Source organism: Nilaparvata lugens, chromosome 4 (genome assembly GCF_014356525.2).
Source record: "Nilaparvata lugens isolate BPH chromosome 4, ASM1435652v1, whole genome shotgun sequence".
In the NCBI taxonomy this organism is placed as follows: domain Eukaryota; kingdom Metazoa; phylum Arthropoda; class Insecta; order Hemiptera; family Delphacidae; genus Nilaparvata; species Nilaparvata lugens.
In genome coordinates this window covers 58,217,659-58,245,000 of record NC_052507.1, presented here as the reverse complement: position 1 = coordinate 58,245,000, position 27,342 = coordinate 58,217,659, and the positions used below count along the sequence as shown (strand labels likewise).

At 32.2% G+C, this 27,342-nt stretch overlaps 1 protein-coding gene across 5 annotated transcripts; it reads left to right on the top strand.

Annotated features, from left to right (window-relative positions):
• The first annotated feature begins 2,353 nt into the window (after positions 1-2,353).
• Positions 2,354-27,342, top strand: LOC111057099 (ornithine aminotransferase, mitochondrial). 5 transcript variants are annotated; one of them, XM_039425974.1, is made up of 9 exons: positions 2,375-2,601; positions 3,303-3,431; positions 8,676-8,802; positions 10,031-10,162; positions 10,986-11,210; positions 15,697-15,920; positions 18,442-18,696; positions 25,997-26,249; positions 27,156-27,342. In XM_039425974.1, exons 3-9 carry the CDS (start codon positions 8,733-8,735, stop codon positions 27,320-27,322), a joined length of 1,326 nt encoding a protein of 441 aa, XP_039281908.1. In that variant the 5' UTR covers positions 2,375-2,601; positions 3,303-3,431; positions 8,676-8,732; the 3' UTR covers positions 27,323-27,342. The 5 variants fall into 5 exon arrangements, with proteins under 5 accessions (XP_022200219.2, XP_039281908.1, XP_022200220.2 ...); XM_022344527.2 differs by lacking the exon at positions 3,303-3,431 and having other exon boundaries at positions 2,354-2,601; XM_022344528.2 differs by lacking the exons at positions 2,375-2,601; positions 3,303-3,431 and adding an exon at positions 5,275-6,095.

Sequence of the window (27,342 nt, the reverse complement as noted above, 5' to 3'; positions counted from 1 at the left end):
AGTTTTTTTTTATTGAGAAACAACTGGTTTTCTCAAATCTCTGTCATAGTCTTTGTAACATGTAACATGACCAGTTTAATAGTAGTAGCCTACTAGTATTTGAACCCCCCAGTGTTTCTCACTAGTAATTCCATTTTTTCTAGGGATATGAAGTGGTGTAACAATCAAATCTAGTTCCTAGAATATCTAATTAATACGTGTATGTGACAAATTCAGTCGTTTTACTCAATATCTGTCATGTTTAAATATCGAAAGCTACTTCAAAATATAGAACAAAGATGGACATAGTTCAACAGTAGGAATCACTATGATCTGTCAGCATTGTTTGAATGGGAAGCATTGATGTTGTATGTGACGAATGCTGACAGCTCCTGAGTTTGAGATTCGCTTGAGACTGTCAGTATTGTTTGCATTGGCTTTATTCATAAGAAATGCTGACAATTTGTAAGTGAATCTCATCATAGAATGGGTTGGTACCTCTCCTAAAAGGGGTGATGATAATGATGGTGAGGTTTCCCCTGCAGGGGAATTTATTTCCACTAGTTGGGGTAGCAGAGTACCCCCAAAGGGGGTCCGCGCATGCGCAATTTGGTCTACTATCTTGCCGACGTCTTTCGTAGCTCGTAAATCGAGCTTTTTCTTCACTGACACTTCTCCTTCCCACACTCTTTGTTCAATAATAAGAGGGGATTTACTACTTCGTTTAATGACCGTTGTTTCGCATTTCTCGAGATTCGTCTCAGTTTCCAATAATTCTTTTCCGCTTCTCTTCTCGTCACGTCCCTTCCATCATTCGTCACACTTTTTCCTCTTCATGTATTCTATTGCGGATGAAAAGATAGAACTAGCCTAAAGTTTATGTATCGTCTTGAGAGTCATGGATCACAAGTCACAACTTATTTATTTGGATAGGCCTAACAAGAAACTCATTTTGACTAGTGTATTTCAGTTTGAACTGTTAGAATCCCTGATAAACAGAAACAAAAAATTCCATTCAGCCAATTATGACATTTTTAAGTCAATCTTACTCTCCTCCCACTACCAATCTCTTATGAGCTAAGATTAGGTAATACACACTTCACTGAACTGTGCTATGATAATGTGTTATAAGGCTATAATTGAGCTGTGCTATAATGCCAGCTATATGTTACATCAGTTCGAACGTCATTATTTCAATGTAGATTAATCGTCACTCAATATTATCTCATTGATCGTAGTATGTATATTGTCAATTAAAATGTTAATTGGTGCAATTAAAAAAATAAATAAAAATATATCCATCATAGAGAAGGGAATATTTGAATAAATGAGAGCAAGAATAATCAATAATAGGAATGAACAAATCGCTATTCACAAAAAAATACAGTAGCCTACTTTGTTCAAGAAAAGGAGTCTCATGCGAATAATTATTAGCCTATTGCCTATTTCTCCTGTATGCGGACGTGACCTCTCTCTTAAGATCATTTGCATACAGTAAATGACTTATTTCTGCATGTTGTACCTATATGTATTATAATCTTTGTAACTTGTGAATCTCTATCTTGAGTTGCTGTCCACTGTTATTTTATTGTATCTCTAGTAGAGTAGTAGTGATGTATTTTTCGTTCGCAGTGTAGCTCTATTAGAGTAAGCCATTAGCTGTATTGTTTTTTTTTTTTTTGCTTCTTTGTTTTGTTTTCTCTCATTGTATTTCTATAGTGGAGCAGAATGATAATACTGCAAGCTTAGTTTTCTAGTACTCTTAATTTTCACATGTTTTGTATATTTTCACGCAGAAATAGAGTCAAATTTATTATTATTATTATTATTAGTTGGGAAAACTCTTGAACATTATAAAAAGAGTTTGAGCAGAGCCACGTATGTGAAGTTTTTTCATTCTCTGGCTCCAATGTTTCTAAATTTGAGGAGCAATTTATCAAATAAATTTTTACCCTCTTAGATGACAATACTGACTGATCCTCAGTATCAGACCTCGGAGGCACTAAACAATATAAGTACTGTTGATGATCACAATAACAATACGGTCAATCATAGATCAAATCAATCCAGATTCCATGATGAATGTAACATCATAATAATGATCATAACTATCATAATAATGATAGTTATAAATAATCATTATAATATTAATTGAATAATAATGAATGTAAATGATAATTATAATATTAAAGACCTTTTTTTGCCATGAGAAAATGTGTTTGCTTTTTAAAGCGAATTTGTTTTATTTAGAAATTAGTCTTATTCATTATAAATGTAGTGCTTTAGTCATATCAATCTATGAATCTGAACAATCAAGACGCGTAATTGATAGTAGATGGAGAATACCGTAGTAGTAGGCTAGTTGAAAGATAGTATAGAAGAGATATTGAGCAGTCGTCACGCTAATCTGCCGGTAAATATTGACTTGGTCACAAATTGAAACTTGATTTGGATGCAGAGTCTATTTGTTGTTTTTGTCAGACGGTAATGTCGAAGTTTAGGTTGGTGTCCTTCAGTCTGAGATCGCAAAGCAGTTGGACCACTCTTGAGCTTCGGCTTCCAAAATCTGCATTCATCTTCGTGGGAAAAAGAATATAATATACTTCAAGTAATAATATTAAGGTAGGTCCAATTCAGCTACTTATTTCAAATTTAATATATGGGCTGTTCATCTAATTTATAATGTTTTAATGGCCGAAGTCATCATCAAAGTCAACATTGGTGAGCTATATTTCAATTTAAACAAATATAAGTTTCGTAACACCTCATCGGCTACCGGCAAACCCATTTCGCACTATGTTTAGAGGATGAAAAAAATGTAATTTGAAAGATTAAATCTTCAAAGATGAACAATGACAAGACAACTGAAAACAAAACTGTTTCATGCAACATTGAAATGTTTCCCATTTTGTGAATAATATCTACATACATTATGTGCTTTCGAATTCATAGAAGAGATTCAATCAGTGGAAACGATACCTACTTTTGAATGATGATTATTTTTTCAGCTTGGATGTTTTATTTTTATAGATTGGGAACCAAAATTGGTTGGCTTATAATCCATTTAAAATTGAATGGGTCAATCACTCAAAAATGAGCTGATATTACCTGATCAATGGATCAGATAATCATAATATTATCAAAGCATATATTTATATATTAATCTGAATAAATAATTTTCGAATATTACACGTAAAACATTGATTTTTCCCAATGTAATGTTCAGTATGAATTGGAAAGCAAAATAATGATAGTTAATAACACTCAAAGTCTTTATCCTGTCATACCTTCAACTTTTTATCGCAAGTGTCAACTTTTCACAGTTCAACTGCACCAGTTAGTTATGGAAAAAACTTTCTTCCTACAGTAATTATAGTGCTACGGGTTATTGGCTTGTGAACCTGGTTCTCATTTTCTTTACAACTGCAAAGAAGAATTCACTTCCAAGCACGGTATGAGAATTCTATTTTTTTTTTTTTGTTTCTTTATACATTAGAGGATTTATATTTTGAATCAAGGCCTATGCAAAAAATTCATTTTAATAAAATTATATAATCAATCAATTATACATATTCAATTCATAACATATAATTATAATTCACGTGATGAAATTTGAATTTTAGCTAATGAAATATTTTAAAATACGGTATTATTTCTATGTGGAATAATTACCTCAACTTAACACTAGATTATTAATTCACGTTATTAATGCTATTTTATAGAAACGTGAGTTCAATTGTGGAATATTTTATATTTCACATTGAAGATAAAAAAAGTTGCATATATAACTATATAACGATGATTTGACGTGAGGATTTTTATTCTGATCTCTTGGTGCTAAACAGATTGAGGTAATAATAATTATATTATTGAGGAAAATTATCATTCCAATTCACTTGATAAATTCTCTTTCCGAATAAGTTAATCTAAACTTATTTAAGGCTCATAACCTGTTGAATCTACATGAAATATTTCTACATTGATACTATATACAATATAGAAACCAATGTTTGAATGAGATAATTTCTCTATATATATAGTGTCTAGCCTAATCAATATTTTTATGCTTTTATACTATCATAAATTTATCATTCCATTCATAATTTTTAATCGCATTTTTAGTGTTTAGTAAATTTGACAATTTTCTTATCAGTATAAGGTCGTGGACTCGTAGAATTCCCATAAATAATAAGAAAATGAAGTGTCTCAGATTACAATTCCAAGTATAATTTGGCCTAGAGCCAATTTTATTGTCATGATGATTTGAGTTTCAAGCTCAATAAATATTATAGGTGCACAAATAAGTGGAATAATGAAAGTTGATTATTATTTAGCATTGAAATCAAACGTATATTCTCTTCTACAATGGGTCTGGAAGATTATTATTGTTTAGTATGATCTTATTTTGATTTCTAAATACATAATATGAACTCATAATAATATATATATGTTTTCAAAGTAGATGTGAAAATATTCAGAAAAAACTTCCTGCGTTGTTGTGAAGGCAATTTTTTGGTCCTGATATTCATATTAATATAATGAAAACGGATTGGCCTACTATAAAATTGAAAAAAACTATGAAGGCTTTCAGTGTATGCCACCAGAGTTCACAAGAGATTCACAATGGTGTGACAACCGAATCTAGTATCATCGATTGTTCCAATAAACCAGTGATTTTCACAATATCAAGTGGTTTTCATTTAATTCAACAAAACATACAGAGCTTGAAATTGAGTACCGGTATAAATATCACTCAACAAGAATGTCCATCTCTATTTGAAACTAAACCTTATAATGGAGCAATAATAATTTTTTGTCAGCTATGAGCATTAATAATCATCTCATTTGCAACTCAGAATTCACCTGAAACTGAAGACGAATTCAATTCCATCATGATTTATATGCGCACACCATATTATCATAATAATAACTAAGGACAATATTATATCATCCAAATTATAAAAGAGCTTTCAATCAGCAAATATTGAAATTCGATGGTAGGCCTACATGAGAAAAATACGTGATATACAGGTATTGCATTTTTTTAAATAAAATTTTTCTATGTCATCAGAATGGAATTCAACTCATGTGGATTCGAAAAAAAATATTTTTCAATGAATTCATAATTTTATCCACACCCATTGTTTCAAATAAAAATTCATCACATTTTAGTTTTAATAACTGGATAAATTTCGATTGAGTTACAGTCACTCTTTCTATCATAATCTTTCTCTTATCAAAATCAGCTTCGCTCGGCACTAGATTGATACAAATGACCCATGAACGTTCTAATCTATACAAACAGTTCATCAGAATGTTGTTAGCAAGGAAAGTATTGTGCGTCTCAACGTTAAGTGATTCATTTCAGAAGCAATATTTAAAATTTCATTATGATTGGTTGTATTATTGGAATAGTTTTTGAAGATGATTGAAATTGCTGTCGTTTTAGTTCTTTTTGCTTTGATTAGTTTCTACTTGGTGCTAATCTATTATCATTTTATTGATCGTGAGGTGTATATTTAACAGAGAAGTTTTAGTTAATTCACAATGATAGGTACTTCTAGAACAGTTTGTTTTTCTGAGATTGTTGTTGGAAGTATAATTTTGATCGTCTTGAAGATCATATTTGAAATTGAAGTGAGGTGTTCGTAGTTTGGCACCAAGATTGATATAATTTCTTTTCAAAACCATTTAATTTAATATTACAAGCAATACGTACCCTTCAAGTTTGCTCCACTACGGACAAAATAATAATGAAGATGTTCTATATATGAAAACAAGACTATAGTGGCAAATAACAGAATATACCGTATACTTCGAGTGACTTAAAAAGTCTTTAAGTGGAAGTGACATTTATATCGTTTAACTTGCAATCGGCAAAATTATAATAATACTCAGTGATATAATATAATGTCGGTTCATAGTATTTATACCCTAATCGGTTGTTGAATATAATATTAGCAGAAAGGTTTCTAGTGATTCGGTAATTATAATGATATACCTGAGAATAAACTTGGAAGTAGTGATTAAATTTAGTGAGTTGTGGAAAATATCGTGGAGGAGTTTTGAGTTGAACAGAATTTTGGAACATTGAATAATCCACTTGTAAATTATGGGTGAGCTTTTTGAAAGCATGATTCATAACTGTAAGGTTTTCCTGTTTTGATGTGGAATTTATATCTGACAATTCTCCACTTGAATAAAATAAGAAATAATTACGAATTTCTTCATCAATAATAACTTATATTATTCTCTTCATAATCATTATATACACCACTAGCTACTTTATTGTCTTTTTTCTTTGTGGGTACTTTTAATATAAATGAAAATATCAATCTGAGTACCCTTTTAAATTATTTTGTCACTACCTGTTTCGGCTACTAATGCCATTTTCAAGTGCATTTTGACTTGAAAATGGCATTAGTAGCCGAAACAGGTAGTAACAAGATAGTTTAAAAGGGTACTCAGATTTATATTTTCATTTACCGCTAGCTACATACAGTGCGGTTCACATAATTATTTGATAGCATTAAGAGAATGTCAGATGATTATTAGGCCACTTGTTTGCTGCTGTCAAAATTACTTGGAAAATACTTTATTCAAATCTTTACCAGTAGGCTACCGGTATTTGGAAAAAAAATTATTGTATACAATGCTATATCATAGGACTATTGTAGTCAGATTCTACTAATATAAGTAGACCAACTGAAGTCATATTTTAAAATAAAAAAACTATAATTTATCTGTTATGCCTCTCCATCTGTTGTAGTTAGAAGGCAACATGCAAAAAAGTTCAATAACGTTTATTTTTTCTCTTCATTATAAATATCGGGGCACCGAGCTCCGCTCGTTATTTTTATTTATTGATAAACAGAACACAATTCTCTAAAATGATCGTGTTTATATTTCACAGCTTGCTAAACGTCATCTTATGAATTTCGGGGATGCGGTATTTTGATTTTTCACATACTCACTTTTTCACTATCCACAGCTGTTTCAGCCAAGGATGAATTATCCTTTTAATATCGTTCAGCAAGTTTTCCCAAGGATGAGACCTAGAGCAATCGAATCTTTATATCATAAACCTACTATGTTTCAAATTTCGTGAAAGTCGTTGGAGCCGTTTTCAAGATCCGTTAAACATGAATAACCAGATATAAAAATAGCCAGGCATAAAAATAACCAGATATATAAATACAGACATTGCTCGCTTAATATAATAGGATAAAGAAGGCAGGCATACATCCGATCAACTATCACTATCTGCCTAAGAAAACACCTGCTATTCTCATACAAGAATATTATCTACAAGAATTCATTCATTAAATAGGCTAATTGCAAAGCCTATATAGACTACATTTTATTTTTTGTAACTTTTGTCGTTAATTGATTGTTTCTCAATTTGATAACTGTTTCATCAAAAAATTATAGATTGCCATCAATGGTTCGATATGAGTATGTAGAAGCATATTCTTTTATCGAAAGCCATTCGATTTCTAAATCTCCACGGTTTAGGAATAGTGTGATAATTTTCTTGATAGATAAAATCGAACCATCAATGAAGAATTCAAGAGACACTATGGAAAATTGTAGCCAGTAATGATGAACTGAATTTGGATTATTCTGTTCCTATTCATCCATATCGAATCATATTATAGGCCTACTATACGTAACTATTAAAAATATGAACAATTTATATCATTTTCAGTTGATTCTTGAATGATAATCCTTTGAAAAATGATTTAAGACGTAAATAATGTAATGACGATCAGTTTTTATCAGTGTACAGTGATACTTCACCTTAGGCTTCTTATTATTGAGTTGACTCTACTTTCCTGTAATACTAATTACTTCTTTGTAATAACCTACTTTAATACTGATTTCTTTGAAAACTTGATTCTCAATAAAAAGTTGTCTGAGATTCTATTTTCCTGTTACGATTTATTTCATTTTTTCATCACCCATTTTTCCTCCAAGTCTTCTCCCACTTCTTTACGTTTTCATTCCTCTACTTTTACCTTACAAGAGATAGGTACTTCACTTTACTTCACTATATACTGTACTTTACTATACTTCACAAGAGATAATGTGGGACATTTGAGACAAGCAAGAAAACGAGTTTAATTGGTATGAGAATCTATCTATTTCTTATTAACTTATATCACTGTCATAATTATAATAATAATAGGTAAGTTACTGTCTTGAAAATGTACTTGATATTATCAATATTATTTTTTTCACGAGAATGATTTCATTTATTTTAAATATATTTTCAATTTTTCCATCACACAGTAATTTATCACTAGCCTAGAATTCTTGCTTTACAAATGTCAATATTCTATTGTATTTGTTAAACAGTGATAGAGGAAGCTCATGATTTTTGTGGAAACTCTAACAGTAATATATTTTTAATTTTCCGATCACACAATAATTTATCACAAGCCTAGAATTCTAGTTTTGAAAATTTCAATGTCTATTATATTTTTCGAACAGTGATAGGCTACCATTTTCATAATCTAATAGCTTTTTGTGGAAACTCTAACTATTTGATGCAAAAAATTTACTGTAAAAGATAAACGCAAATTTACGATAATTTCTGTAAAATTTCAAATGCATCTTCAACTTTTATCTATAATTATATAATAGCAGAATCTTTTTCAATGCTTTATTGATAGTCTGGTTGACTTTTATTGCAGAGATAATTCAGTCGATTTTCTTCTCAAGAGTGGAAATAAGAGGCTCCAAGTATTACAATGGCAATGAATGCATTATTAGCCAAGCCAAGTGGTAGATTATTACAATCATCATCATCATTCAAGTCATGTAAGTACAAGTACTATGCGAATCATCATTAAGCTTATTCTATTCATAATTTGATACTGTGTAATATTTGAAACTTTGAAAATTTGCTACGGTACTGTATTAGTCATGCTGTTACTGCATTATATATTGAGTATTTGGGGGACATTTTTCTTCCTACATTATTATTAAATTTCCATATGATAAACCATTAAATATCAATGTCATTTTATTGTTTATATCTATCTATCGATCCAGTGGGAGAAAATCACTGAAAATTTCTCATTTATGGTAATAAAGTGAACTAATGTGATTTTCCTCACATAGGGTAATTAATTTCTCCAATAATATGATATCTATTCTATTTCCAAATTATATTTATTTTGTATCTTTGAGGTTCTTGTCAACCTATGCGAATCAAAAATTGTTTGACTGGTTTGCAAATTTGAAGTGGGAATACTTTTGTGTTAATATGAATGTACACTATTCTGGGAAACAACTCGAGCTTTCAGTTATTTCCTTTGTTTTATTGATTTCTGAAATCATTTTATAGCCTATTTGTATCATACAATACAATAAATTAATGATGGATGAATGTCTATAGACATAAAATTACCACTCAAAGATTGACTTTCCTCTTAGATACCGATTAAAAGGTTGGAATAACATTCTTATAATTCATATAAATATTTATGAATTCATAGGCCTACAAGCATTTTATTCTGGTCTTGCTATTTCTAGGCTACAGTAGTATATGAAATGAATTCCGAATGTTCAATTGTTCAACATACTTAGGATCTTGCTGATCCCGGACTTGATAATAATTACGATTTAATAATAAATGACTTGAATAATTATTATTAAATGAGTGTCACTATTGTCTTATTAAGCTATAAGTTGACCTACATTTTTGAATAAGAATCTCTTTTTTACACAAATCTTAAAAGGTATAAATAACTTTCAACAATATTGTGTATGATGTATTTTAGTAGTAGCCTATTATAGTCTATTATTCAAATAATGTTCTTTCCATTGATAGGAAGCGAGATAGTCTTATCACTTCATCATATTATATTAAATTGATTCCTGAAAGTTATTAATAGAGAATATACGGTACCTAAAGGTAATAAACAAAATATACTAAAACTCACTAAGTGATTCCCACTTATTCGAAAAATCAAATCATATGAATGAAATCATCATTGATAATAGTGAGAGAATTGAATTTTATATTGTTTTTCTGTACTTCCAGTACTGAAGTTGACACAAAATGGCGAATCTGTTGTGAAGAGGTCATTGACCTCACAGGAAGTCTTCAGCAGAGAAGATAAGTATGGAGCACACAATTATCATCCACTTCCAGCTGCTATTTGCAAGGCACAGGGTGAGATTTCATTATTTTTCCATAGTTGATAGAATCTATATTAGTGGAGAATCCTATTTTCATAATGGTATAGCATTATTCCAGAGCCTAGAAGTAGGTAAATTGTTTTTTTCAGCCAATACTTTAACCCTCCGTCGGTCGCAGCCGGCCTCAGAGGCCAACCAACAATATAATTTCCCTCTTCACTTCACTATAGGCGGCCGAGCGCCCCACCACTCCATTTTTTCCGCGATAGCGGAGATGGGGCCTATTTTTCATTTTAGAACTAGATAACCCAGTAAAGACTGTAATATTGGATGTTCTAGTAATCTGTCTAGTAATAGTTGTAGTATTACATGCTCATTCAAAAAGATTCCAAGACAATCAAGAATAACAGTTTCATGTTGGCTCTGGATTTTCATGATATGTTTACAGGCATTTGATGTAATTGCTTCAGCCAATAATGCTTACAGGCTGTTGATGTCAAACTCACAATTTTTCAATTATTAAATTATTCAATTTTCCAATTATTCTCTAGATCCGTTGTTGAAAATCTATCACAACTTGTGGTTTTTCTCTTTCTTGAACGAAACATATGGAATAAAATGAATTTTTTGTGAATATTTTAACTCTTATAATAAAGCTAATAAAGTTCAAAAACTTCAACATTGGTGCGTGGGTGTTGATGGAAAGGATAATTTTGAGAGTAGACCTACAGCTTCAGATGAGTTATGGACAATTATTGGGAACGCATTTCAATGATTTTTCCATTTCATAGAAATTTTATAAAAATGATTCTTTATCCAATATACTAACTTTAGTTGTGTGAAACTATATATTCCAGGAGTGTACATGTGGGACGTTGAAGGCAAGAGGTATTTCGACTTCCTCAGTGCCTATTCTGCAGTGAACCAGGGTCATTGTCACCCGAAAATAGTGAAAGCCCTTCAAGAGCAGTCTGAAAAGCTGACTCTGGTTTCGAGAGCATTCTACTCAGATGTGCTGGGTGAATATGAGGAGTACATCACCGGAGTTTTCGGCTATGATAAGCTGTTGCCCATGAATACTGGTCAGTTTATTATTTAAGCTCATAATGTTTGATGGCACTCATGAACATAATTTTCCCTGAATATTTGACTAATGGAGTGGGGTTTACGTCAATTAGACTAATCTTGTTGACAGTGTTTTCAAACGGATTACTTGTTATTTTTATGTAAAATCTGACAAAGCATTTATTGGAACAGGTCCACTTCGATACTCGTTCCGTTACTACATAGACGTTATTTTGTCCGTTTGCACTGTCCGGTGCATGTCACGGTTACACGTCACTGTCATATTCAAGATTGTTTTCTAATATTATTCGTCGTATTATTCGTCGTTTCGATTTTAATATTTTTATTATTCAATTTTTTGAATTTTATTTCGTCTTTTAGGCATTGTACTTTCTAGATATTTGCTACTTTTTCATCAAACGTTTGCGAACGTTTTGCTTACGTATCGAGCGTTTCCAGCTTGTCCTTTGTTAGTCGAGCCTTAGCTTGCTTTCTCGTCTTTCAATTACATCCAGTCGGTGAGTGCACATTCGCTCCTGGTCTACTTTTCTTCATCCAAATTCATCTGGTTTACTGAACGTTTTAAATGTGAATTATTCCTTCAAATTAATTCTTCAAATGTATTCATCAACTGTGATGCAATTATTTATCAATTTCTTCGTATATTTACAATGATAAACCTTGTCAAGATTTCACAATCTCGTGTTGGCGTCTATCGCTTTTCTTCTAACAACTGGCTTCACCTCTTGAAACTCAGACTTTTGATTTCATCATCTCTTCCGTTTGGAAATCGTTCTGAAAATTCCACAACTTGAATTTCGGATTATTTGTTTGGAATTCTACATGTTCCTGCTCAAATTCCCATTGGGGGAATTGCCTACTGTGTTGGATGCTTCCATTCTCATCATCACATGGCCATCATATCATTGCTTGCTGAACGTCCTGTTCCTTGGGGTACCGTGGATTCCTTGCCTATCTGCCTGGCTGCATCTCTTCCTCAAAAATTTAATTCAGGTTACGTGAATCATTCTATTCAATTTTCATTTTTTACTCATGTATTGCATAATTGTTCATGAAAATACTAACAGCGTGTTGAAACTGGACCACGTTGCTCTCTATTTCCAATTCAAACATTTCAATGTGTATTCATATTATTTTTGTAGCTATTATTCAGCTTTTACGGAAATTAAGAACATTTAATTGTCCATACTTTCGGCAATCGAGCCTATGTACATGAATTCAATATGTTACAGTGTATGTCTCATTGAGAGCACTGTCCTACGTTATTTAAAGGTTATAATATGTATTCATTGTATTTGATAGCTACCCTTGGCTTACAAGTGTATTAATGTCAACCGAGACATTCAATTTTGACAGCTACCCTTGGCTTACAAGTGTTTTCATTGAAGGCCTATGTCGCCTATATTAATGCATTCAACATTAATAATTATTTCATTGTATTTAATAGCAACCCTTGGCTTACAAGCTTATTTTCATATCTGAATTGTTGTATTGATGTCTAACTTGACATTCAAATCATTGAGGGCCTATGTCGCCTATATTAATGTACTCAACATTAATAATTATTTCATTGTAATTGACAGCTACAAGTGTTTTCATTGAAGGCCTATGTCGCCTATATTAATGCATTCAACATTAATAATTATTTCATTGTATTTGACAGCTACCCTTGGCTTACAAGTGTATTAATGTCGACCGAGACATTCAATTTTGACAGCTACACTTGGCTTACAAGTGTTTTCATTGAAGGCCTATGTCGCCTATATTAATGCATCCAACATTAATAATTATTCCATTGTATTTCATAGCTACCCTTGGCTTACAAGCGTATTTTCATATCTGAATTGTTGTATTGATGTCTAACTTGACATTCAAATCATTGAAGGCCTATATGTCGCCTATATTAATGTAGCCTACTCAACATTAATAATTATTTCATTGTATTTGACAGCTACCCTTGGCTTGCAAGTGATATTTTAAGGCCACCGACGCCTATTTATTGTTCTATTGATGTCTAACTTGACATTCAAATCATTGAAGGCCTATGTCGCCTATATTAATGTACTCAACATTAATAATTATTTCATTGTATTTGACAGCTACCCTTGGCTTGCAAGTGATATTTTAAGGCCACCGACGCCTATTTATTGTTCTATTGATGTCTAACTTGACATTCAAATCATTGAAGGCCTATGTCGCCTATATTAATGTACTCAACATTAATAATTATTTCATTGTATTTGACAGCTACCCTTAGCTCACAAGCGTTATTTTAAGGACACTGAGGCCTATTTCAATGTGTATGACATTGATTTTGGAACTTGCTTATGTTAATGTCAACCAAGACATTCTCATTCCTGGACTTACTTATTGGTATTAATGTCGATTACTCTAAGGTTATTTGTACTAGTGTCAATCAAGACATTCAACTATTTCAATATATAGAGCATTATCTATATCTCATTGTCATTTGCTATTATTCTTTTTAAAATCATTAACATTGAATTTTTCAACAATAACTTTATTATTGTATCATTTAAAATTTTCTATTCTCAATTCAGGTATCATTGACAGTACCTTATCAATTGTTGTCAGTCTTCATTGGTCATTAGTATCATTAATTACATTCATTCAAAATTTTGTAATTGTTTTCGTTCTAACGGTTTTATTCCATCTCATAATAAATTCAGTTAAAGATTTTATTCGATTTAATTTTCATACACTTGTTTTTGTATGTGGCCATCTGCCGATTATTTCATTGCTATTAAATCTCAACTTGTTTACTCATTTTGTCTTTTATTGGCGTACTCCCCACACTTCAAGCTATCAGTTTTTTATGCACAGAATTCAGAGATTTATTTTGTAGGTATTAATAACAACTATCATTCACAGTCCACTGCCCTGACTTTGGATTCTGTCAGATAGTTTTGTCATTTTGTTATAATGCATGTCTTTAAACTATTTGGGACAATTATCTGACCTGGATTATTGATGACTGATTCATCGTTCAAGTATAAAATAATCGAGCTAATAAATTGATCATCAGTATGTTCTATGAAGTTTGCTTATTAGCCTGAGCATAGATTGAAAACGGTCTTTCATTGAAAGTTGAACTGCGATAAATTAACGTGATCTTACAAATTCTTTCGGCCTATCCTTTTATACCGTACCGGTACCCCTACTTTTAAAGGCAATAATATTCAATAATATTATTTTGAACTTCAAATAGTGCATAATATAAATCTCTAACATATACGGTAATAATTTTAAAAGATGCAATAATTAATGAATTTAATTTTTATAAGGAACAAAATAATTGAAAACCATACTAGCCACCTAATTGTTGGCAAACATCAATTTCTTGACTTTCTCATTGTAAGTAATGACATGTTTTTTCTTCAACCTATGCAAATACAGTAGTATAATTTGAATACTCATGTATTTTTTCCCAATAAAGGCTATACCGTACCGTACGCGTACGGTATAGGCTACATTTATTAAGCTTCTGTTTTTTTTTTCTTCTTAGATGATGACATATGGTTTCTCTTTCAACCAATGCACAAATAATTCAAACATTCCTTATTTTTCAATAGTAAACCAGCCTACGTTGGGACAATCCCAAGTTGGGACACTCCAAGTTGTAGGAAACTAGTGAGTATCAGGTTGGTAACAAATGGGATGTTTTATCAGCTGTTTATAGCCTTAATTACAGGCATAATAATTTCTGAGATGTAGCACCAGCCGTTATTAAGAAAAAATTGAAAATATGTTTTTGTAACCTCAAAGTTTCTTTTTGAGAAGAGGAATTTTAATTTTTACTTTAAACATTTACCATTCAAGGTATGTCTCACTGCTAATATGCATTCTGTATTATTTTATGGATATTTTGACATATAGAACACCTTGGGACAGCTCACCTTGGGACACTTCTGAATCTTATTCTACTCAATGTAGGCTACATATCAATGAAATAAATTATAAATAAATATGATATATGATTATAGCCTGTAATGTAGCTTCAGAGGTAGCCATTTCAAACACACTTTGTGTAAATGATTTTTGGTCATAGTTTTTACTAGAAAAATTTCAAAAAAATGTATTTATACTATCAATAATTATGATAAAATGTAATAAATTAACAAAAATAATGAATTACTTATTTTTAATTCAATATCCCAACCTGGGCAAGGGATGTCCCATCGTGGGCCGATCTTAAGCCCACGTTGGGACACTCCCAAAAAAATTGTTTTTGCAATAAAAAAATCAATTTATAATCAATGCAGTTGCCATCCTCGAGGATGAAAGTGTAAGCAAATACAATAAATATAAAATTAGAAAATGTAGATTTTTCTATTTTTGTCCAAGTTATAGCTGTTTGAATTTTGGTGTCCTAACGTGGGCTGGTTTACCCTAAATATAAGTCTAATAATATTGTAACAATGACTCAGACTCTGGAAAATTATTCAATTTTTGTATTAATAGGTGTGGAAGGAGGTGAAACAGCATGTAAACTAGCAAGAAAGTGGGCGTATGAGGTGAAGAAAGTGCCTGAAAACAAAGCGAGAATCCTGTTCGCCAATGGCAATTTCTGGGGTCGCACCCTGGCTGCCGTCTCCTCATCCACAGATCCCTCCAGCTACAGTGGATTCGGCCCTTTCATGCCTGGCTTTGGGCTGGTGCCCTACAATGATCTCAAAGCTCTAGAGGTAATGTGTGATTTCCAAAATATTATTCACAACTTATCAGATTTATCATATATCATGAGATTTTTAAAAAAATCAATAATGGTCTTGTAAAACTTCATGAGAGTCACTGAGGCAAATGTTGATTTTACAATATGTGAGAAGATTGGGGAAACCTATATGTTACCACAGAGTAAAGAAACTGTTCAGGTATCAACCTGTGTCAGTTGTCTGATATTATTCTCCTCTTGAAATATAAGGGTGGGCCCTACAGTATGAAACAAAAGAGCAAGAAAACTGCATTACAAAATTAGAAAAATACTATAATAGTCTTAGATAGAAGTGTGAAAAGAGATATAAAAGCTGATATGCTTTTTTAATGATACTATGATCATATACGTGGTAATTAATTATTCTCTCATTGATTTATATTATTAATAATTTATCACCATACAATCTCATTATTATTTTTTATGATGATTTTGACAGTTGAGTAGTTGATCTCCTTCAAGAATATGAACTTCTATTTGTTGAAGATTCTTTCTCGATTATTATTGCTCCATTTTACATTGATGAAGGTTGTTACATTTTAATAGCTGTGTTATTAGGCCTTCTATCAGACCTATTATTTCAAGAAAATGCAGTGAAAACAGCGAACACATAATACAAACTATGTAGTCGCTGAGTGAAAATTAATAACAAGCTACCCAATGCATAGTGAAGAGCAATAATGTACCTAGAATAAATTAATAAGAACAATATGAAAACTTTTAGTACCCTTTATTATTTAAAATATTACAAAGACTAGTTTAGGAAACTACAAATAAAGGGTACTACAAGTTTTCATATTGATTTCATTAATTTGTAAAAAAGTAGCCCATTCAAGTGAAGTGTTTTAATAATATATGGCTAATGTACCTTGAATACAAGGGTAAACCAGCCCACGTTTTAACAATCCCACGTTGGGACACTACAAGTTGTGGAAAATTAGTGAGTGTTAGGTTGGCAACAAATGCGATGTTTTATCAGCTGTTTATAGTCTTAATTACAGATATAATAATTTCAGATAATTATGTAGCACCAGTCGTTATTAAGAAAAAAATAAAAAACATTTTTTTGTAAGCTCAAAGTTTTTTTTTGAGAAATCGAATTTTAATTTTTACTCTGAACATTTACCATTTAAGGTGAGTCTCACAGCTAATATGCATTCTGTATAATTTTATGAATATTTTGACATATAGCACATTATTGCACTCTTATTTCTAATCCACTTAATCTGTCTAAAACAAAGCCATGACCATCTCCCCACCTTGGGACAGTCCACATTGGGACACTGCAATCATGATATATATGCTCATAATATAACGATGAGCATTTCTTCTGAATCTCATTATACTCAATGTAGGCTACATATCAATGAAATAAATTATAAATGAATATGATTCATGATTATAGCCTGTAATGTAGCTTCAGAGGTAGCCATTTCAAACACACTTTGTGCACATGACTTTTGGTAACACTTTTTACTAAAAAAAAAATTCAAATGATAAATTTATACTATCAATAATTATAATAAAATGTTATAAATAAACAAAAATAATGAATTGCTTATTCTTAATTCAATATCCAAACCTGGGCAGGGAATGTCCCATCGTGGGCCGATCTTAAGCCCACGTTGGGACACTCCAAAAAAATTACTTTTGCAATAAAAAAATCATTTGACGATCAACCCAGTTGCCATCATTAAGGATGAAAGTGTAAGCCAATACAATAAATATAAAATTAAAAATGTAGATTTTTTTATTTTTGTCCGAGTTATAGCTGTTTGAATTTTGGTCCCAACATGGGCTGGTTTACTCATTACTAATACATAGACTATGTAGTATTCATATCAGCAAATAAAAAATGTGATTGAAGTTTTCAATAAAGGCTACCGTGCTTAGATTGTTCATTTCCTGATATAGTAGCCCTCACCAAAAAGTTAATACATATAATACATTCTGTAAAATTAATACCGGTACAATACCATAAATAGCCACCCCTAATACAGAGGTATTAGAGGTGGCTATGACAATACTCGGTACATTGGTGAGATAATAGGTGAGATTTATAGATACATTGGTGAGATAAGTGTTTACTCGTTGTTTACTGAATGAGTGACCACCGTTTTGCCATGTTTAAGGTACCGAGATTCTCAGACTGTCAGATTGACTGCTTGCGGTCAGCTCTAGTAGCCTTAATTTATATGAACGCTGAACCAAACACTGAATGAACACTCTCTATTGAGAAATTTTGGGAGATGATTGTGTATACTAAGCTGACGAAACACTGAATAAAACAAACACCCTCTACAGAAAAGATTGTATATATACTACGCTGAATAAGCACTCTACTGAGAAAACTTGAAGAAATTGTATTTACTACTCTGACAAAAAACCTTAATAAACTGAGAAAAACACTCTCCATTGAGAAATTCATAGCAATTGTGTATACTACATTAATGTTATTTTCTTATGTGAAATATAATTTCGTTCGATTATCGCAGCACGAGCTGAAGACAGACCCGAACATCTGCGCGTTCATGGTGGAGCCGATCCAGGGTGAAGCCGGAGTGGTGGTTCCCGACGAAGGCTACCTGAAGGAGGTGCGCCGCCTCTGCTCGCAGCACAACGTGCTTTGGATCGCCGACGAGGTGCAGACGGGTTTGGGTCGCACCGGACGACTGCTCTGCTGCGATCACGATCGCGTACGACCTGACCTGCTAGTTCTCGGCAAGGCGTTGTCTGGCGGCGTTTATCCGGTAAATAAATTGATAGATAATATGTTTCCATCAAAAAGACTTTATGGCTATATGAACCTATAACTATATAGGACTATACCTAGGCTATATGAACACATAAAATCACTTCACTTGTATGCGCTACTCTATTAAAATTAATAAAAACAATATGAAATCTTGAAGTACCCTTTTATTAAAAACTTCAAATTATATTAACGACAAATTAATTCATTTATATCAATATATTAAATTATATAATATTCATTTTCAAGTAAAATGACCAAACTTGAAAATCACCAATGGTGAAACTAGTTGTTAATATAATTTGAAGTTTTTAATAAAAGGGTACTCCAAGTTTTTATATTGTTTTTATTAATATGAACACATAATATAATTATAGGAATAGAATATTGCACTAGAAATTGCACTTCCATCTCATAATTCCAATGAATGTGTAGCTAAGTGTTCAGAAAAGATAAGAATATTGTATAAGAATAACCAAAAATAGCACTTTGAACACATATCGCTTCAATAAAATGTGTGTGAAAGTTTAGAGATCATATAACAACGTACTCCCATACATAGGTTATCAAACAGAGTATCAGAGTATTGATTGATTCATTGAGTACTTTATTTATGTAGATTACAATATATACTGGCTTATACACTTATATACAATAGCTTACAATACAGCAAAGTTATAGATGAATTTACATAATATAGACTAAGAAAATAACTATTGAACTGTATATGATATGAAAAAGCAATTTGTAATATAATAACTATAGATAATAATCATATTGTTATGCATCTACATAAATTTGCGGAGCTTTGGACATATCAATGTCCATTCTTTGAGAAGAATATTAAAAATATCCTCCCCACTAACTCTCTACCAAAACGTTAATTTCGTTATTTAAACTAAGGATTTATTTATTAATGGAATATTGTAAAAGTTTTAATCAATATGATGTTGAAGAGAAAAAAAAACAGAAAATTGATAAAGTAAAATAATTATATAGGTAGATAAGATCAAATAATTGATTAATAAAATGAAGTAGGCTGAAGTAGATCAGGTTATCAAATTTCAGTAATATACAGCAGTATGCAGTGGATAATTGAAATAACATGAGTTTATATTTTATATATATATATATATATATATATATATATATTATATATATATATATATACACAATTCGTTCTATAACATGGTTTAAAGGTTTATATTGATGGAGTGGCTGAGGGATGGTTGTCATGTGATCGTTCTAGGGCCGGACAGTTTCAGTCATTTGTTCCAAAATATGTTTTTTTAAAGTCAGGTTGAAGCTCGCTCGGCTCTCGATAGACCTGATGGAAACAGGAAGTGTATTCCATGCACGACAGGCACTGACTAAGAAGGATTTTTTGAAAATAGTAGTTCGATGATTGGGTATCCTTAAAGTACTTTCTCCGGTTCTAGTATGTGAAGCATCTATCCTCCTACCTTCAGAGACAAATTTGAAATCATCTTTAAAATAGTTCGGATTACCATATTTCAAGATATCTCTAACAAGCTTGACTATTCGAAAAAGCCTCTGATCGGGAAGCTTCAATGTTGAACTAGCAATGTGGGCTGGGGTGATATGATCATGGCGTTGGAGAGAGTAGACGAAACGTAGACAATAATTTTGGCAACGCTGTAGTTTATCATTCAGAGTGACTTGCATATCATTAAGAACAGAATTACAATACATTAAATGTGGGAAGATGAGAGATTGAACCAATAATAATTTAATGTTTCTAGGGAGGATATCGTGCTTTTCTTCAATGCATGCATGGCTGAGAATACCTTTTTACAAGTTTTGTTCACTTGTTCTGACCAGTCAAGAGTATTATTCATAATAATGCCTAAATTTTTAACTGAGCTACAGTAAGGAATGTCATTACCGTCTACACTAATTTTGTGAATCGATTCAAGGTCAATATTGTTTATAAGACGAGAATATCCAATTATAATGGTTGTGTTTTGATGGGATTAAGCTTAAGGCCATTTTTCTTTGTCCATTCCACTATCGAATTGATATCCTGATTCATTATTCCAACTGTTTCATTAATTTTTGTTATGGGACAGCTTAAATAGATTTGAAGGTCGTCTGCATAAGTATGGAAACTGGAGAATTTGATAATGGAAGAAAGGTCATTAGCATACAAAGTGAAGAGGAGAGGGCCTAAAATTGAACCTTATGGTACTCCATGCATAACGTTTTTCCAAGTTGACTTTTTGTCGCCGACAGATACACATTGTTTCCTACCTAATAGATAGGATTTAAACCAAACTAACGAGTTGTGACTGAAACCAAGAATAGCCAACTTATTCAGAAGGACTGTATGATCAACAGTATCGAATGCTTTAGAAAAATCAAATAGAGTGAGGATGGTGCATTTTCTTTGGTCCATAGCTAACCTTATATCATCAGTGACACGAAGCAGAGCTGTCTCAGTTGAATGGAATTTTCTAAAGCCTGATTGAAAGTTATGAAGCTTACTATTGTTGTCTAGAAATTTTACAACTTGAGCATGAATGAGTCTTTCTAGCACTTTGGACAATGCAGGTAAAATACTGATTGGTCTAAAATCCTCAACTTTATTGGGTGATGGAACTTTATTTAGAGGGCGAACCAGAGCAAACTTCCAGTTTTCAGGGAAAATGCCTTCTTCAAGTGACTTGTTGAAAATGTATGTAATGGTTGGTAAAACAGCAAATAACATCTTCTTGATAAATTTAATAGGAATTTTGTCTACACCCGTAGCATTACTATGATACGTTGAATTGCTCTGAAAGTGTCTTCCTCTGAGATTGGATGGAAATGAAATTGATCAGTGATTGGTAAATCTAAGTTTGTAACCTGCTCTTCAAGATCATCTATATGATTAGCAATGACAACTTCGTCGCGTTGGTTAGAGTGTGAAACGAAATGGTCATTTATATTATTCAATGGTAAGTCAATTTGTGGATTCGATTTCTGTTTGCCAAGCCCGAATTCTTTTATTCCCTGCCAAGTGATTTAGAGTCTTGTCTATTGTTTGTCATAAACGAATTCAAGTACCTAATCTTTGAGTTCCGTATTCCTGTTTAACCCTATTTCTAAGGCTCCTTTACTCTATCAAACTGTCCAAGTCAAATGTCTTTTTAAATTTTCTATGTGCTTTGTCTCTACGTCCCATCATCTTAAGTATGTCTTCAGTCATCCACGGTACTCGTCGTTTTCTATTAATCCTCCTTGTCACATAAGGTGCATGTTTGTCATACAAAGTCAAAGTCCAATTCTCGAAAGTCTTGACCATGTCATCAACTGAGGGTAATGCTTCATTTGATGCCATGGAGTCTGAGCCACATCAGTCAGGAAGGCGGCTTCATCAAAGTTTTTGAAGTCTCTATAAGTGATAATTTTCTGTTCTGGCTTGGGTATCTTATGGGAAAGTACACAGTAGATCAAATCATGTCTAGAAATAGCTGGGACTGAGATTTGGCCAGCTTGAACAACCTTATTGGGATCACTAACAATGAGAAGGTCAATGAGTGTGTCTGATTCATTAGTATGATGAGTTGGATCGAGGGGTAAAATAGTCATGTTTAGGCATTGGGAAATTGTAGTCAGTTGAAAGTAGTCAAAGTTACGATTCGTCATGTTCAAGTCGGTGTTCATATCCCCCATAACTAGTATACGGTTATAACAAGGCATAAGAGAAAGCAAGGCATTTTCAAAATCTGTGAAATGACCTATTTTTGGTGGGCGATAACAGATACCAACGAGTAATTTATCATTACTAGATAAGGATAATTCAAGTAGCATAAGCTCTGGTCTGGAACAATACTCTTGTTTAGATGTGATTGAAACTTTTGTTTTGATACCATCTTTCACATAAATTGCTACACCCCACAAGCTTTATTTAATCTATCATTCCGGAAAAGATTATATCCAGGCAATGCAACAAAATTTGATGAAATACTAGGCTTCAAGAATGATTCGGAAATTCCGATTATATTGAAGTCCTGAAAACGGAAGATTGCTCTGAGTTCATCAATGTGGCAACTGAGGGATTGTACGTTAAGGTGAGCAGCCTTGAAAAGTTTTTTGAAAGAGTGGAGCTTATTTGCTAGAAACATACCTGCGTCATCATTACTATTATTGAAATAATCATACCTACTTGAGGGCGAGCGAGCTGACGTGTCAGTGAGAGGCATCATGGAAGCAGCAGACCAACCGTGAACCGACCTCAGAACAACACATGACGGGGGAAATGGGGATGAACTGATAAAACTTAACCCAAATGAAAAAGTCTCTTGATTCGAGTGCATTCAGTATGCCTTGACAGTTCGGCTCCCTTCACTATTTAAAGCACTAGTTCAAATTCACTAAACACAATAAGATGTAGATGTGTGGAGTTTCGGTGATGAATAATCCTAATGGTGAATAAGATGAAGATTGAGGAAGAACTGGTAGTGGGAGATCAGGTCCAAGTGGAGATAGAGCGAGTAGGTATTCAGTAGTGGAAGAATCGGGTCCAAGTGGAGGTAGAGCGAGAAGGAATCCAGTAGTGGAAGATCGAGTCCAAGTGGAGACAGAGAGAGATGGAATCCAGTGGTGGAAAATCGAGTCCAAGTGGAGATAGAGAGAGATGAAATCCAGTAGTGGAAGATCGTGTTCATGGTGGAGATAGAGCGAAATGGGATCCAGTAACAACTGAAAAAGAGAAGAAGAAGCCAGCAGAAAAAACGAAAAATCTTTGAAGAAAGTTATCAATAGAGGAAAGATACATAATACAACTGATAATGAATAATATTCACATAAAATTGAAGAGGAGTAGTATGATTTAATGTGGGAAAGAATCGAATATTATATGGATGAATATATGGATATTATAATATAATATATGGATATTAGTAGAAGGTAATCAGATAGAAAGAGAAAAGGTAGAAAGATAAATAGATATAGAAAGAGAAATAAACATTTGAACATGCTGGATAGCAAGTGGAAAAATCACAGGGAAAATAATGATAATAGGGAAGAAAAGAAGAGAAAGAAGGAATGTGCACAAATTGTGAAGAACTTATGAAACTGAACTATAGAATAAGAAATAGAACATCGCATTGTGATCTTGAATTAATCAAGGAGAGAAGAAAAAGAGAAAAGAAAAAGAAAAAAGAAGAAGAAGAAGAAGAAGAAGAAGAAGAAGAAGAAGAAGAAGAAGAAGAAGAAGAAGAAGAAGAAGAAGAAGAAGAAGAAGAAGAAGAAGAAGAAGAAGAAGAAGAATAAGAAGAAGAAGAAGAAGAAGAAGAAGAGAAGAAGAAGAAGAAGAGAGAGAAGAAGAAGGAAGAAGAAGAAGAGAAGAGAAGAAGATGAAGAAGAAGAAGAAGAAGACGAAGAAGAAGAAGAAGAAGAAGAAGAAGAAGAAGAGAAGAAGAAGGAAGAAGAAGAAGAAGAAGAGAAGAAGACGAAGAAGAAGGAGAAGAAGAATAGAAAAGAATAATAATCATCATCGCAAACAACAATATTCAAATAATCATTATAAATATAAGATCAAGAAGAGAAACGAGAAAGAAAAAATAAGAAGTAGAGGAGACGATGGAGAAAGTGCTAGATTATTTTAGATGAGTTTTAAATAGTATTGAACGGTGAAGTTGCAATAACGATAAAAGTAGTAAATTGAGAACTGTAATAGTTTAGTGATGAATGTCTAAGAAAACGTTAAATGAAACAGCCCCTATATAAGCATATGAACAAACTATATTGAGAACTGTAATAGTTTAGTGATGAATGTCTAAGATAACGTTAAATGAAACAGCCCCTATATAAGCATATAAACAAACTACCCACCCCTCTGTTCTATCAATAATTCTTCACACATTAGCTTCTATTGTACAAGCTGTGACAACAGTAGAAGATATCATTATATAGGAGATTACTATCTTTACCTATAGATTACATCCATATCTATAACATATGTTAATCATCCAATTTATTTGAAATTCAGCATTTCGAAAATTATTAATTATGGAAATAATTTTGGTAAGAGATGTGATAATTAATTATTAGTAAGAATAGAGATAATGATTCTCTAAGTACCCTCTGGAGTATAGTAGTTGATGCATTGAACGTAGTTTTGAGAATTAATATCAAGATAAAATTATTAATCAGTATTAACAAATGTGGATCTCCTTAGTTTGGAATAATTGCCTCATATATAATCATAAATAGCAGTGGAAAGATTCATTTATAGAACAGAAAGCCAGCTCATGAAAAATGCCAAGGTATATCTACTGTGAAATGTATTAATACGAATTTCCTATTATTGTAGTGAAGGGCACCTTAGTCATCGAATCCTGAAATGATTTAATTTACCTTTTATTTTTTGAAGGTCGGTCATCCTCTCGAGTAGTGAGACCTGTAGAGGTATAGTGAAGATACTGATAATAATTAGCTAGTGAGTGAAAAAAATACTAATAAGATACAATTCCTGTGAGTTCTAAGAGACTTATCCCACTCTAAGCCCAGTCGAGCAAGTACGGTATGAATATACAGAATACAAGTATGAAACACTGTATTGGGCATGTTCACAGATACTCATATTTATTTAGTGTGGGAATCTACCTTTGGGAACAATATTCCAAAACGTTCATCCCGTAAATAAACGTCAGTATGAAAGGAAGTGGAGGATGTCCCCACCATATGCCTATATAATAATAAGGATGTATGGAGGGTTAGTGATTATAAAATAAAACATTTTTTTATAAGACTTTGATATGATAGAACTGTACATAATATAAAGAATTACGGTCGTGTCATAATATAAGGAATGCAGTCGTTGATGCTTCTGAGGTGATTTTTGCTAGTTGATGAAATATGTAGTGAATGTTATATGCAGCGCCGCTACATAAAAAAATAAAATTCCAATTTACATTATTCAAACAACAATAATCGAATTATAATTGAAAAACAATTTCGTATTTCTCGATATTCATCTGTTTATTATTGGGCTTAAGCTTTCTATTAGATGGATTGAATTATGCGTGACAATCCAAACAGACTATTTGTAAAGTATAGGGCACCAAACATTGTTATTGATCATGGTATAGGAAAAAGAATCCAAGAGTATCGAAACTGTCCAAACATAAATAACAAAAATCTATTTCTTTGTTGTTTTGACAAATTTGAAGACCTATAATTATATAGAGAATCCTAGGCCTACCATGTGTTTTTATTATTGTAACTTTTAAATTGGTAATTTGTTGTGGAATATAAACTTCTTCAATAATCACATATTATTATTGTTGCAGGTGTCAGCAGTATTGGCCAACGACGACGTGATGCTTTGCATCAAGCCAGGCGAGCACGGCTCCACATACGGTGGCAATCCCCTCGGCTGCCGCGTGGCAATGGCTGCTGTCCAAGTGCTGATAGAGGAGCGACTGGCAGACAACGCCGACAAAATGGGACAAATTCTCAGAGACGAACTGGCAACCATGCCCAAGGATATTGTGCCTGTCGTCAGGGGGAGGGGGCTGCTCAATGCTATTGTCATCAACAAAGGTAGGCCTACCTATCTGGCGAAAATTGAAATAATAAATTCAGCTATTGTTTTCCTTACGAAGAACCTTAATTATGACCGAGGTAACGGCGATTTAGCCTGGTGTCTCAATGTGGAAAAGAAGAGAACTTGATAAGTTTCTCTCTTGTGAAATTGTGAAAACTTGTGCACAAGGTAACTTGATGAAAACTCACATCGATTCTAAATAGATTGAATATCAGACTAAACAATTATGAAACTCGAAAGCTCTACTTGGAAGTTCCACCCTTGACCAACGAATAGTTTCCAAACTCATAAATGTTGAATCGAAAAATCATAAATATATTCCAAATAAAAATGTATTATGTAGAAAACACAAATCCAACTCTTGTATGACAATATAAAAACTTGTAGTAGGCTACCCTTTTAGTAGAAAATTTTAAAAACTTTAAAATATTTTAACGACTAGTTTCGACCATTGGCCATTTTTAAGTTAAAATGTAAAAAAAAGTTGATACTAGATAATATTATATTATAATATACTATTATACTAGATAATTATGTTCATATGCTTATTCTCATATATGATTTATCTACTGAATTTCTTATTAATTATTTTTGGTTGAAGTTATTAAATTTTATTCAAGTTAAATTGAATTATTCCTATTTGATTTTGCAGTTTCATATATATAAAATTCTTCTTTTGAATAAAGTATCCCATATAAGTGAAGTGATTTTTTAATAGATTATTGATCAATTTTGAATTCCATCACGAACTGCGATTATTAATTCACTAAAAATTCTATGAATCGATGACCATTTTCTAAATCATACTATTTCATTAATCAATATAATGTTATTAGACCGTTAGTTTTAATTGAACAAAATTCAAATAATGTTGAAATATATATTTTTCTATTTTGTTGCAGAATTTGATGCATGGGAAGTGTGCATGAAGCTGAAAGAAAACGGTCTTCTTGCCAAGCCAACTCATGGAGATATCATCCGATTTGCACCACCGCTAGTCATCAACGAGCAGCAAATAAGAGAATGTATAGAAATCATCAAGAAAACTATTCTGTCTTTCAAGAAATAAAGTATTTAATCAAAACCATA